Raw genomic sequence first — 13,639 nt, forward strand, 5'->3', positions numbered from 1 at the left:
GGTGCACCAGGCTAGTCTGGGGCATGCTGCATGTAGTCCCCACACTAGCCTGGCCCTGCAGACTGGATCCAGCCCCAGATCCAGCTTGCAGGGCTTGGCTGGTGCAGGTGCCACATGCAGTGCGCTCCAAACTGGCTGCACACCTTCAGTCTATGTCAGACAGGATCCACCCAGGGCCAGTTCCAGTGTGTGCTGCATGGCAGCAGGAAGGACAGATGATATGGCTTCATGGGCCAGATCTGGCTTGTGGGCTGTATCTTAGTCACCTCTGGTTTAGGTGACTGTTTTCTGTATGACATGCAACCAATGGAACTGCAGATGAACTGTCATTGACATGTGACGTGTAACAATCATACCATTTCAACTACTAATGATTAAACACAACACTTTTCCTTCATGTTTCATCAAGGAATCTCAAGGCACTTCACAGAGGAGGGCAAATGTACTGCAGATTCTATTTGTAATTTTACTACTAGAAAAAATCCAAGAGTGAAGTTATACTTGAGGCAAAGAATGCTATTAGTAATAATTAATCTAACTATGGGAAATGGCAGCTACTGCTGGTGGTGACTGAGAGAGTTTAGCATCTTGCAGGATCAAACCCAACCACTTACAGTAGACATATGGGTTTAAAACAACGGTAGAGATGCTTGAATCTAAGTCATTAACACAAAAAAACTTGTGTTTTTGCATTGCTCTACAAGCACTATTGTGAATATGCAACATATAACTCCCTATAGATTTCAACTGGAGAAAAATGTACCTGTCATGTAGAAACAAGAACTAATTTTCCCTTGAAGAAGAGGCTCAAGCCACTGTTTCTTTTGCTCTTCAGTCCCATACATGTGCAGGACCTCCATGTTTCCAGTGTCTAGGAGAAATGAGAACATGTATAACATATAATTCATACAGCATAAGATGTTCACAACACCATGATTAAGGAAAGGGATTTACTAACCGGGTGCCTGACAGTTGAAAATTTCTGGGGCAAAGAAGGACCTTCCCATTTCCTCTGCAATTAATGCGTAGTCCACTTGGCTGAGACCACTGATGGCTGGCAGGAAAAGGTTCCACAGACCCTCTGCTTTGGCCATTTCCTGTCAGAAAGTGTTAGATAAATAATCAGCAATTTGTTACGCAATTAAATTCTGACTCACAATGTGTTTCTCTCCCTCTGGTCAATCATGTTATTCCTCTAGTCTGACTATGTCTCCCCTTGCCCAAATCTCTCCTGTGACTAGCTCTCTCTGACATAAACTTCAGGTTCCCTCTCACAGCTGACTCTTCCTAACTTTCTCTCTGTTTACACCTTCCTCATTTCCTCCCACATACTCTCCCTACTCATTTCCTTAGCCTCCTCTCCACTCTCTGCTTTCTTCTACACAGCTATAAAAAGTTTAAACTAGTTTGTACCATATGCTATACTCCTACAGTCTCAGGAAAAAAACAGAAAGAAAAAAAACTCTAAAACCTGCTAAAAAATCTACCTGTTCTATGAAGCGTTATAGCCAGAATGCCCGTGAACATCAAAGCATATTGTTTTTATTAGTGCTTTAGAATCTGTGCTCTTTAAATTAGTACAGATTTAGCTGTTTCAGCATAAAACATTCCTGCAAAGCACAACTCCATTTTGAGATGGCTCCAGCATAGAGGCAATTGAAAAGAGGACCTCTACCTATACACACTTTGCTACATGTCTTTTCAAGTGGATACAACACAAGAAAAATTACAATCTTTTACAAAGTGGGAGAAGAATAGTAGTCTATACGGGTATGTGAAGCTTCGGTCTCCGATTCGATTTAGAGAAGATTTGGCCTAACTCAGATGCTGAATCACCAAACATTAATCAAATCAGGAAACCAAAAAAACCCTCCAAATTGATTCGGAAAAGATTTGGAGATTCGGAAGGCAGTCATTCAGGGGAACAGACACTGAGAAGGAGGGAGAGCGGGGGCAGGGGGGAAGACTGACATCTGTAGCTGGCCAGTGACTGTGATCTTTCCCTGAGTCCCCTTCCCATCATAGTCTATGGCCAAATCACCAAATCTCTCTGAATCAGCGCTGAATCTTCCAAAGCCAATTCGGGCGAATCAATTCAGGACAGTTATCCAAATCTCCGAATCAAACCACTGTACTCCGCATTGGCCAAATCTGAATCCAAATCTAATACTTCCCTATTAGCACAGGTCTAGTAGTCTAGCTAAGCCTCCCAATTGTTTCTTCCCCAAACAAATGAATAAGCTTCTACCTATTAGGGAGTGTAAAACAAACCCCCACCCCCAAAAAAACAAAACACACCAACCCTTAAAAATGTGACTCAGATGTAACTGACAATCATGTCTGCGTAAACCCACAAAGAGCCTGGAGGCAAGAGCCTCCTCATTCATTTCTGTAAGTGCTAACTTGGGCCAATAATCATACTTTGAATGTTAGCTGTGCTAATTATTACACTGCTCTTCAAAGAAGCCAGAAAGGGAGAAGTAGCATCATATTATAAAGACCAATGCAATTTGCTGAGTGCCAACTTGTATTATGTATTATGTACTTCTCAATGGAGGTGCCAGGCACCCTGAGGCACAGCAAAATCCTTTGAAGGGTGATGCAAGGTGTAAAGAGTTAAGAAGGTTCAAGGAGGTAAGTGCAGACTCAGACTCCTCCCTGCCTCACCACTGCCCTACCACCATTGCCCACCCCTCTGCTAGGAGGTAAGTACTGTAATAAACTTCTTTTTGAAATGAGGTGATGCTCATTTCACATAAGTTATGGAAAGTGCCTCAAGTCTAAAAAGGTTGAGAACCACTGATGTGGGCATTTAAAACAGAAGGTTTCAAAGAGGGCAGAAATTGCTTTGATTTTCCTAAAAAACAGATTCAGTTACTAACTAAATAGTAGCAAACAATTTCTTTTTTTTACAAGCGTTTGGGTCCAAACACCCTTCATTAGGCTGAGGAGAATTCAAAGACTGTAAAAGTTCTCCTAGGTAGAAAAGAAACTTCGTTTTGCACAGGGGAGGGAGAGGGTGGAAGTTTTTTTCCTTGGGGGGAAAAAAAAAAACTTCCACCCTCTACCTGCTGTGCAAAAATATTCTTAACATAGTATTTATTTTTTTAAAAGGCATTTGATTCATCCTTCATTTAATTGCATAGATTTCATAGACATTCGGGCTGGAAGGGACCTCAGAAGATCTTTGAGTCCAGCCCCCTGCCCCAGGGGCAGGAAGTCAGCTGGGGTCACAGGATCCCAGCAAGATAAACATCAAAATTTCTCTTGAAGGCGTTCAAAGTAGGTGCTTGAACCACCTCTGATGGCAGGCTACTCCAGACCTTGGGAGCTCGGACAGTAAACAAGTTCTTCCTTATGTCCAGCCTGAAATGGTCTTGGAGTTTATAACCATTTGACCTCGTCATCCCTTGGGGCGCTCTGGTGAACAAACGTTCCCCCAGATCCTGGTGAACACCCCTTATAAACTTATAGGTGGCCATCAGATCACCCCTGAGCCTGCGCTTTTCCAGGGTGAAGAGTCCCATAGCTCTCAATCTCTCGTCATAAGGTCTGTTTTCCTGACCTCTGATCACACACGTGGGCTCTTCTCTGGACTCTCTCAAGCTTCTCCACATCCTTTTTGAATTGTGGAGCCCAAAATTGGATGCAGTACTCCAGCTGCAGCCTGAACAAGGCTGAGTACAACAGGAGATCAATTTTCACTGATGCAGTCAAGATGTTTATTAACCACTACCTTTAGTTTCTCAATCACTACTGGTTTCTTCCATCTGTCCAGTGAATTTTCATCTTTAGCATAGTACTCTGCCACTTCCTAAAATATATACAACAAAAAGTTGCTTGTTAAATAATTATGTCTTACAAGACAAAGCAATAATAAACTTTCCCCCTCATCCTCACAAACCCAGGAACATATCAATAACTACCCAAAGTAGATTTGTTTTTATCGTATGGTAGCGTAGATGATTTAAAACAAGAATAAGTAAATTAAGATTTTAAAATAAATTCATCATATATATAAAACAAGCTTGAGACGCTTTACAAAGTACCGCACTTCAGATACGAAATTAACTCAGTGCTGTTCAAAACACTTACCAAGAGTGCTGGAAGCTCCATTTTCTGCAGATATGAATAAGCCAGCTATGTCTGGTACTTATGCCAAAAGGACATTTGTAGATTAACAACGGCACCAACAAAATAGCACTTAACATTTGAAACCTGGCTGACTTCGTTAGCATAGCAGAAAGCAGTCCTGGTGCACAATTTATGGATACAAGCTAGTTATTCATTTTAAATATTTTTTATGTGACAGAAGTGAGAAGAATATATTTCTCTTTAAACAAATTGTAATTTTTGCATTCTGTAATCAATCATTTCAAGTGCTAGCAATTAGGCAGTTATCCAGCTGTGCTTCTTTCAATAATCCTAATGCAAAACTTTGTTCTCTGGGCAGCAGTTTTAAAATAATATTTCTTTTTACAATCTTTCATATGATACTTTACATTGCCTTTCATTTAGACTCTCAAGGAATTTTCCAACAACTTTTCTATTAGATAAGCATTGTACTTATCATATAAAAAGATTGAGTTATCAAAGCCATAGTGCTTATTTATGCCTAAATTGTCTAAGTTCTATAGAACTTGAGCTCTGCTACAAAAACTATGAAGCGTAGACAAGGCAAGAAAGTGAATCAGATTCAGGAACAGTACCAAATATTTATTCTATTCAGAAATGGAAAACCTGACTACCAAATCCCTGTCTTGACAAAGTGACAACACTGTTTTCCAGAAACATGTAGGGCAGGGGTTGACAACATTTTTGGCCAGAGTGCCAAAATCACCCTAACCTCCACCCATGCGTAAACTTAGTGTGTCAGAGATCAGGGAGCTGCAAGGGGCCCAATCCTCATTGCTGGCGGTGGCTGCACACATGCCCCTGGGTGGACAGTGGGGAAAGGGCTGGGGTTGCACTGCCTCAGCCCCTTCCCTGTCATGTGCTGCAAGCCACGCGTGCACTCACCACCACCACAGAGCCCGTGTTGGGGCTTCAGAGCCCAAGGCAGCTGTTTGCAGCATCCCAGCTGCCTGCCACAGCTGACCCGGGCTCTGGGCAGCTGTAGCAGGTGGCCAGGAGGCTGCAAAAACAGCTGTGCCAGGCTCTCCAGCTCCAGCACCGGCTCCATAGTGGCAGCAGCTGCACATGTGCCTCTGGGTGGACAGTGGGGGAGAAGCCAGGGTTGCTCTGCCCAAGGCCTCTTCCTGGCCACGCACCCAGAGGCGCACCAGTTCTATGTGTGTGAAGCCCCATGTAGCTCTCTGCAGCCTCCCAGCTGCAGCTGACCCAGGCTCTCAGCAGTTGCTGGCAGAAGCTGCCTGGAGTCTGGCTTGCCTGTGGTGTGCCAAGAAAAATGGCCTTGCATATGATGCTCTGGCACGTGTGCCAGGGGTTGCCAATCCCTGAAATAGGTATTCTTTTTTTGAAGGTACATTTTCATTTCAGCAGATTTTCTTCAGAGTAAAATAGCACTAGTTATAACCGACCTTGAAGAAAATCTTTTAGATATAGGAACTTTCATTTCAAATTCTCACTTGGAGCAGGGAATTAAGAAACCACTTTGATTTACAGGGAAAGATTTAATAGATTTCATAGACATCAGGGCTCGAAGGGACCCTGGGAGATTGAGTCCAGCCCCTGCCCTAGGGGCAGGAAGTCAGCTGGGGTAAGAGGATCCCAGCAAGATAAACATCCAAATGTCTCTTAAAGGAGTCCGGAGTAGGTGCTTGCACCACCTCTGGCAGCACTCTGTTCCAGGTCTTGGGGGCTCGGACGGTAAAGAAGTTCTTTCTTATGTCCAGCCTGAAACGGCTTTGGAGGAGTTTGTGATCATTTGACCTTGTCATTCCATGGGGCGGTCTGGTGAACAGGCGTTCCTCCAGATCCTGATGTACACTCTTTATATACGTGCAGGTAGCCACCAGGTCCCCCGAGCCTGCACTTTTCCAGGCTCAAGAGTCCCATAGCTCTTAGCCTCTCATCATATGGCCTGTTTTCCTGCCCTCTGATCATGCGCTCTGGACTCTTTTCACTTTTTTCCCTCAAATGATATATTTCTCATAGCCATTTCCATTATATAATGTCAAGTTTTAATTGATGACAAGACACCAGGGTATGATGGTACATTACAGAACTGTACTAATTATTATATGCTTACTGGAAAAGAGCTGTGTGAATGTCAACATTTTTAAGAACAACAGTGCCCTTCCGGAACAAGCAACCTTCCAGCACAGTATTTCCTTCTGGGACACAATTAAGCTCTAGTATTCTTAAAACAGTTAATTTTGTCTCCACAGGAAACAAGTGATCCTGAAAACTCAAGAGGCAAACAGTAATAAGCCTCACATTTCCCTCCCACAACAATGCAAATACAAAACACTGCTCATACCTACGGCATGGATACACTTTGTGGTTGCACTTGTGTGAATAAGAAGCGGACAGGATACACCTCCCTATACAGGTGTAACTGTCTCAAATCTAGGGTGCAGGATTTCCCTGGAAAACATCCAAGGTAAAGCCAGTGCCAACACTGCGTGGCCAAAGATACCTATTTGTTGTAGGCAACATGCTACCCTTCCACCTAGTGGCAAGATGCTGTAATAGCACATACTGCAAATCAACACACTACAAGAGCTAGCTGGTTATAACTTAGTCCACAGTTCACTGAATAAACTCTGATTAATCTGACTTATATTAATAATTTGCAAACATTACAATAAATTGAGAAACTCAGCTGATTTGGTGTTCCTAAAACAAGTGAGGATACAAGCTGTAAAGAAAGTTCTGCATCTCTGTACAAAAGAACACTCTACGTGTTCTACAAAAGCTTTTACCTTTTCAGCTGGAAATATATACTGCTGCATGAACTGCTTCACCTTCAGCAGAATCTGCTGACCTTTCCTACTTTGCTGGAACAATTCTCCTGTACTTCTGGGCTGCGTTTCACTGGTGAAAGATGTTCTAAAGAACAAAGTCCAAGTTCATAAATCCAATCAGGTTTTCCCAATACCAATACAAACTCCTTCATATGAAACCAAGTATAGCAAGTGCTCTACCTCTTCAGGGGTATCTAAGACAGGTATGACATTTCTGTGGATGAGTGTGTGTACCAGCTGAAAGATTTAACGGAGAAGGGAGGACAGGCAGAATGTGGGGCTGTAGTTGGAGGTAATAAGAATGAGAGCAGTCCTCAGAGTTTTTTTCCTTCTCATACTTCCTCCTTGCATAAGGGAAGGAAGCTTTGGACCTGGACTGCTGTTCTTTATGTTTAAGAATAAAACTGCCCACAAAGGCTGTGAACAGAAACCAAGAGTAGTTAACTATTGATACCCAGGCTGCAACTAGTATTTAAGGAAACAAATAAAACGAAGCTGCTAAGGCTTTTACTTGCATTAGCCACACCTTTTAGAGAGCTCTTACCTTTTTGAGAGATTTAATCCCGTTTCTGCCAAGGGTTTTACCATCTCAGCAAACTCACAGCTATCCTCTGCCGCAGAATTTCTAAGTAGAAATCTAGCATAAACACCCTAATACCAAAAAAAAACCCCATGCAGAATATAATTGCCTGTTTAAAACTGGATTAGCATTTGACAAGTGATCTGTTTAAACTGATGGACAAAAGTTAAATCCACATATTCCTAACAGACTAAAGAGAAATGGTCAGTACTATTAAAGACACTTAGATTTTACTTGGATATGTTAGTGTTGTCACTGATCCACTTCCAAAACACTGAGACAGTAAAAGGAAAAAAAAATTAACACGTTCTGGTTTAGCCATGTCTAAATATGAAGGAATACAACAAATAACAAAACAGTATTTGCTGTGCAAGTATCTTGTACATAGAGTTTACGGGTCTGATAAACTAGCTAATGAAGTCAATGGGAGCCATTTTGTTCATTTTAACAGGAACTGGAATGGGCCAACAGTGCTTGGATATTAAATAATAGCACATGAGATTATTCCCAAGCTGCTTCTTCGGCATTTGTCGTCTGTGCTAATCACAGTCTAAGATATTTTTGATCAAAGGAAAAAGAAGTCTTTTGTAAGCTTTAAAGAATGACTTAGCTGATTACCACTACTGTCTGCGTGTTAGAGCCCCCATTGCATTAAACAACCAGGCAATGGCTATCAAAGTACAAACTGTAAAAGTACAAGTAAAATTGCAAAATATTTTCAATGCTACCTGTTTTTTTTAATGTTACATTACGTGGATACATAATTCCCAACTACACATGTTCATAATGAAATTACAGAATACTGAGTATTGCTGAAAACATACCTGGGCTATTGCAGCTATTTTAAAATATGAAAGAGCAAAGAAAAAATTTAAGTTGGGAAAGGTGGTGCTAATTCCCCGACAGCGGCAGTAAACTGACATCAGTTCTTCAAATGATGGAATTCCTAGTGGAAAAAAATGCGTAATATTTAACCTAGCCAACATTTTTCCTAAGGAGGGATACTGGGACATAGAAGCTAGTCCAGGTAATAGGATAAGAATCCATAATCTCTGTTGAGACAATACTTAAAACAATCCAGTCTGTGGATGGTTTCTTGTTCCACAATTTCAATTTCAAGTTACCATAATTAGCAATGTCACAAATGTGGCATTGGTGCTTTTGGTTTAGGAAGCAGCTCACACAGAGCAGTGATACATGCTGCTAGGGATAATAAGTTTACCTTCTAGACCTGGCCAAAGCTTACTCAAAAGACCTGGCTAAATTTGAATACAACTTCCTAGCTATAGGCTTCCAGAATGCTGTTAGTGAAGCATGGAAGAACTGTTTATAAGTTTAATATGAGGCACTGATTATTTGTCTATCACCTGTTTAAAAAGTGTTTTTAAATACACAATATTAACAGAGCAAGCATTTTGGAACTCGTTTTGACACAACTGCAATTTCATACCTGCAGTATCTTTTAAATTCAAGATATTCCCTTTTGTTAAGCTTTTAAAGCCGTTAGGCCAAAAGTAGAAGGAGAGGGCATAAGCTAAATCTGCTAGAGGGTGCCCTGTGGTTGAAAGTTCCCAGTCGAGGACTGCCACAACACGAGCCTTGAAATAAAAATATAAATTAAAACACTCAGATGAATGATAAGAGCAAGCACATGAAAACACCTCTGTTCATATACACCATCCACTTAAGCATTTAATAGCATTCCTGCTGGATGTTCCCTGCAAGTATTCTTTAAAACTGCACATGTTGTAATATTGCTATAATGATGGCACTTTCTTAACCCAACATAGGTCACAGGGTTTACTGAAATGACTAGTCAGGCAACAAACATGTTAATTTTCACTTCTGCTGGAGGGAGATTAGCAATTCTATTTTGTGGAGGATTTCTTTACTGGTGTTGGTTCAAACTTGGAAAACAACTCCCGAAATCCAGAGTTTCGGGCAAACAGAAATCAGGGGAGGTGGGGGTTGAATCAAAAAAAAATGGAGGGAGGACAACCTGGAAAGCCAGAGCACAAAGGAGTAGTGGGAGCTCAGGCAGCCCCAGCTCTGTGACAGGGGGCTGGCGTCAATGCCTACACAGTCAGATGGGTCACAAATTGGCTGGAGGGCCACACCCAGAGAGTGGTGGTGGAGGGGTCTTATTCGGCCTGGAGGGATGTGGGCAGTGGGGTCCCGCAGGGCTCGGTCCTTGGGCCTGCACTGTTCAACATCTTCATCAGTGACTTGGACGAGGGGGTGAAAAGCACCTTGCTTAAATTTGCAGATGACACTAAGACATGGGGAGAAGTGGGCATAGTGGAGGAGAGGGACAGGCTACAACTAGATCTGGACAGGTTACAGGGGTGGGTGGATGAGAACTGGATGGGTTTCAATACTGACAAGAGCAAGATACTACACCTAGGGGGGAAGAACCAGCAGCATACCTACAGGCTGGGGAACTCCCTTCTCATCAGCACAGAGGCAGAAAAGGATCTTGGTGTCATTACTGATTCCAAGATGAACATGGGCTGCCAGTGTGGGGACATGGTCAGGAAGGCTAACGGCACCTTGTCACGCATTCACAGATGCATCACAAGCAGGTCCAAGGAGGTGATCCTCCCCCTCTATGTGACACTGTTCAGGCTGCAGTTGGAGTACTGCATCCAATTCTGGGTGCTGCACTTCAGGAGGGATGTGGATAGCATCGAGAGGGTCCAGAGGAGGGCCACTCGCATGATCAGGGGGCAGCAGGGCAGGCCCTACAAGGAGAGGCTATGGGACCTGAACCTGTTCAGCCTCCACAAGAGAAGGCTGAGGGGGGATCTGGTGGCTGTCTACAAACTGGCCAAGGGGGACCAGCAGGCTATGGGAGAGTCCCTGCTCCCCAGAGCACTACTGGGAGTAACGAGGAATAACGGCCGTAAGTTGACTGAGAGTAAATTCAGGCTAGACATCAGGAGGCACTACTTCACAGTCAGGGCAGCCAGGAGCTGGAACCAACTTCCAAGGGAAGTGGTGCTCGCTCCTACCCGGGGGTCTTCAAAAGGAGGCTGGATAATAACCTAATCGTTTGACCCCAGTACTCTTTCCTGCCATGGCAGGGGGTCAGACTTGATGATCTGCTCAGGTCCCTTCCAACCCTACCAACTATGAACAGCCCATCAGGCAGGCTGCCAGAGACAGGCAAGCCCTATTCTGACTAGCTCTATTCAAAATGTAACTGACATAACACAACGGTCTCTAGAGGACCAGGCAGCATTTACATGTTTATAGCCTTTCATGTTTATAGCCTCTTTTCATGTTTATAGCCTTTCATTAGCACCTCTTAATTATTCTGTGCCCCAACAGTTCTGTGCGGGAAGTAAACAGGAAAGCATTTATAACCCCATTCTAGCTGTAAAGAAACAGCATTACCTTCTCCTGACTGAAGGTGAATCAGTGACAGGGTCAGGCATAAAATAAAGAAAGGCATGATTCCTGGTCTTCTGGTGAGGCAGTAAGAAATTATATGAAGCATAATAGGGTAAAGCAGAATAAATTCTAAATTCCTTTTATAGTATAGTGTAATCACTTGACATGACTACCTTACCATACAGGAGAGAGTAGAAACCTTTAAAACTAGCATTGTTTTTCAGGCAGCGTAAACAACGGGTTTCTCAACTTACAGAGAAATACTAGTTTACTTTTTTGATGCAGAGAGGATTCCAAAGTGCAATTCAGATCAAATGATATTTGCTGCACAAACTACGGCCTATTGCCTAGATCCTTAACTGCATCCTGCAGCTGTTGTGTAATTTGTTGAGCACACAGGCTAGGCAAGTCTTTCACTTGCAAAGAAACAAATATATGCACGTCAAAAGGGAGTGCAAAATGATGAGAGTAAATTAATGTATGTGGCTACCTGCAGAAATCAGAGAAGAGTGTTTCTCAGATAAAGGCAGATGAAATCCAGTGCGTAGGAGCAGACTTGATTAATCGAGTCTGCTGGAGCGTGGAAATTGATGCACTCTGGCAGCCTCGCATGTCATGTGTATCAGTGCTACCGTGTGTCTCTGTTCTGACAAAATGGCGGTGGTATGCTTTGAAATAAAATGCGTCCAATGAGCTTTAGTTCAAAGTGCTGCCATTTTTTCAGTGAAGGGATGTGCGGTGATGCTGATGCACATGACATGTGGGTGCTTTTAATTAGTGTGGCTTGCTAATTAAAGTGCCAGGCACCATGCTGGAAGCATGTGTAAAAATGCCCTTAGAGCCTAACTGGTTTCAAATAAATGTGGATGATTAATTTCCAGGGTTGTTATACCAGTCCTGATGTCTGTACTCCAAAGCTATGCAACTGAGTTTTTTTCTCATGTCTGTTGGTATTGCCTGTTAAAACTACTGCAGTCAACTGATATTATTCCACTGATTTCAGTGAGCTTTGCATCAGGCACTTAAGCTCCAGTCCATCAAAGCACTTCAGTATGTTTTTCATTCTCAAAGAATGTAAGTATGTGGTTGGACCTTAAATGTGAGGGCTAAATTCAATACAAGATGTGTGTGCCTGGCCTCCAGAATAAGATCCAGATACTTATGATCAACACCTAAGTCCTTACACAATGCATAGGGATAGTTAAAGACCTCAGAATAACCCACATAACTGCCTTTCAGAGAAGGAAGCTGCCTAGAGTTTTCTTGGGAACAGACTGGGGTGCACCTGAAATCCTGCCCACCTGGAACTTAGGTAGCTGACCCAGAGCTGCATGGAGACACCTCTGAGCACATGGGATCTACAGCCCAGAATCCTGTCCTGAGGATAAGTCCTTACACAACTGCTCTTTCAAAAAACAGAGTAGGGCTCACATTACTTTTTAAAAGACACACACAGAGAAGGCATTGGTGGTGCTTATTTTTTATCAAATCCCATAGTACTTAAAGTACTCAGTGGAAGACCCAACTCCAACCAAATGATAAGGACATTAATCTAAGAGAGAAAAAGAACTCCAGGCAAGCAGATGAACTCTACAGTCAAACAGGGAGATGACTAGTGGCTCAGGTGCCTCTATGGTTAGGCAGCAGCTAAGTAGGTCACAATTCTGGATTTAGATTCTCTCAATTCCACTGAAGTCCTGCTTTAAACTCCCAAGTACCAATTAGGGTTTTGGAGTGTATTTTATGGCTCACTTTTCTGAGCTGTATAGTCTACATATATAAAAGAAAGTAGAATGACAATTTGCACTGAATGTTTTGAGAATGGGTAGGTGGTCAAGGAGGTCTGATAAATCTGATTTAGGAAAGTGGATAGGAAATTGGTGCATTTGACTATACAGCTCAGAAAAATGAGCCATAAAATACAAATGCACCAATTTCCTATCCACTTTCCTAAATCAGATTTATCAGACCTCCTTGACTCTCTCACAATAAGGCTGGTCAAATACTGAAATAGGCCACCTAGAGAAGTGGTGGAATCTCCATCCCCGGAAATTTTCAAGAGTTGGTTAGACAGATACTTGACTGGAATGATCCTGACCTGAGCAGGGGACTGGACTAGATGATCTTCAGGAGGTCCCTCCCAGCCCTACTTTCTTATGATCTCATGATCCTGTGCCTCCTTATGTTGGTAGCAAAGCAAATGAACAATGTAATTAAGCAGTAGGATTACACACACACAGAGTGGAGTACCTCTGTTGGATGGAAAATGATGTTATCTATTCTAAAGTCTCCATGAATCAAGTTTTCTTCATTGTCACCAGATGGCAAATTGTTCATTAACCACTCAGCCAACAGGTTCATAGCAGGAATATCTGCATGAGCAGATGCATCATACTGTTTTTTCCAAGTTGATACCTGAAAAAATACAAACATGCAGAATTATTGGAAAATGTAAATTACAAACCCTTTAAAGAAAAGTATTATTTAGATGAGTGTGTGTCCATCTCAGGAAAGCCATTAACCAGGTCCTAGACTGCTTGCTAATGTAGCAATTAATAACTTTCCTGGGCTTGAGCAGGGGATCAATTCCAGGGAAGTCATTAACCAGGTCCTAGACTGCTTGCTAACACAGCAATCCCCTGATCAAGCCCCAGGAAGGCATTAATCGTTGCAGTTGCAAGCAGTCTAAAATGCAGTTAATGGCTTCCCTGGGCTTGATCCAGAGATCAAGCCCAGG

The 13,639-nt window shown here is 42.6% G+C and overlaps 1 protein-coding gene across 1 annotated transcript in view; it reads right to left on the reverse strand.

The window, feature by feature from the left end:
• ACAD11 (acyl-CoA dehydrogenase family member 11) overlaps positions 1-13,639 on the reverse strand; it is a 68,801-nt gene that overhangs the window by 33,959 nt on the left and 21,203 nt on the right. The window contains 8 exon segments of the mRNA XM_019508710.1: positions 764-871; positions 959-1,097; positions 3,737-3,814; positions 6,888-7,014; positions 7,474-7,580; positions 8,334-8,455; positions 8,960-9,107; positions 13,153-13,317. Of these exon segments, the coding sequence (XP_019364255.1) occupies positions 764-871; positions 959-1,097; positions 3,737-3,814; positions 6,888-7,014; positions 7,474-7,580; positions 8,334-8,455; positions 8,960-9,107; positions 13,153-13,317 (994 nt within the window).

Source organism: Gavialis gangeticus, unplaced genomic scaffold (genome assembly GCF_001723915.1).
Source record: "Gavialis gangeticus isolate Ggan-Ray unplaced genomic scaffold, GavGan_comp1, whole genome shotgun sequence".
Taxonomy (NCBI): domain Eukaryota; kingdom Metazoa; phylum Chordata; order Crocodylia; family Gavialidae; genus Gavialis; species Gavialis gangeticus.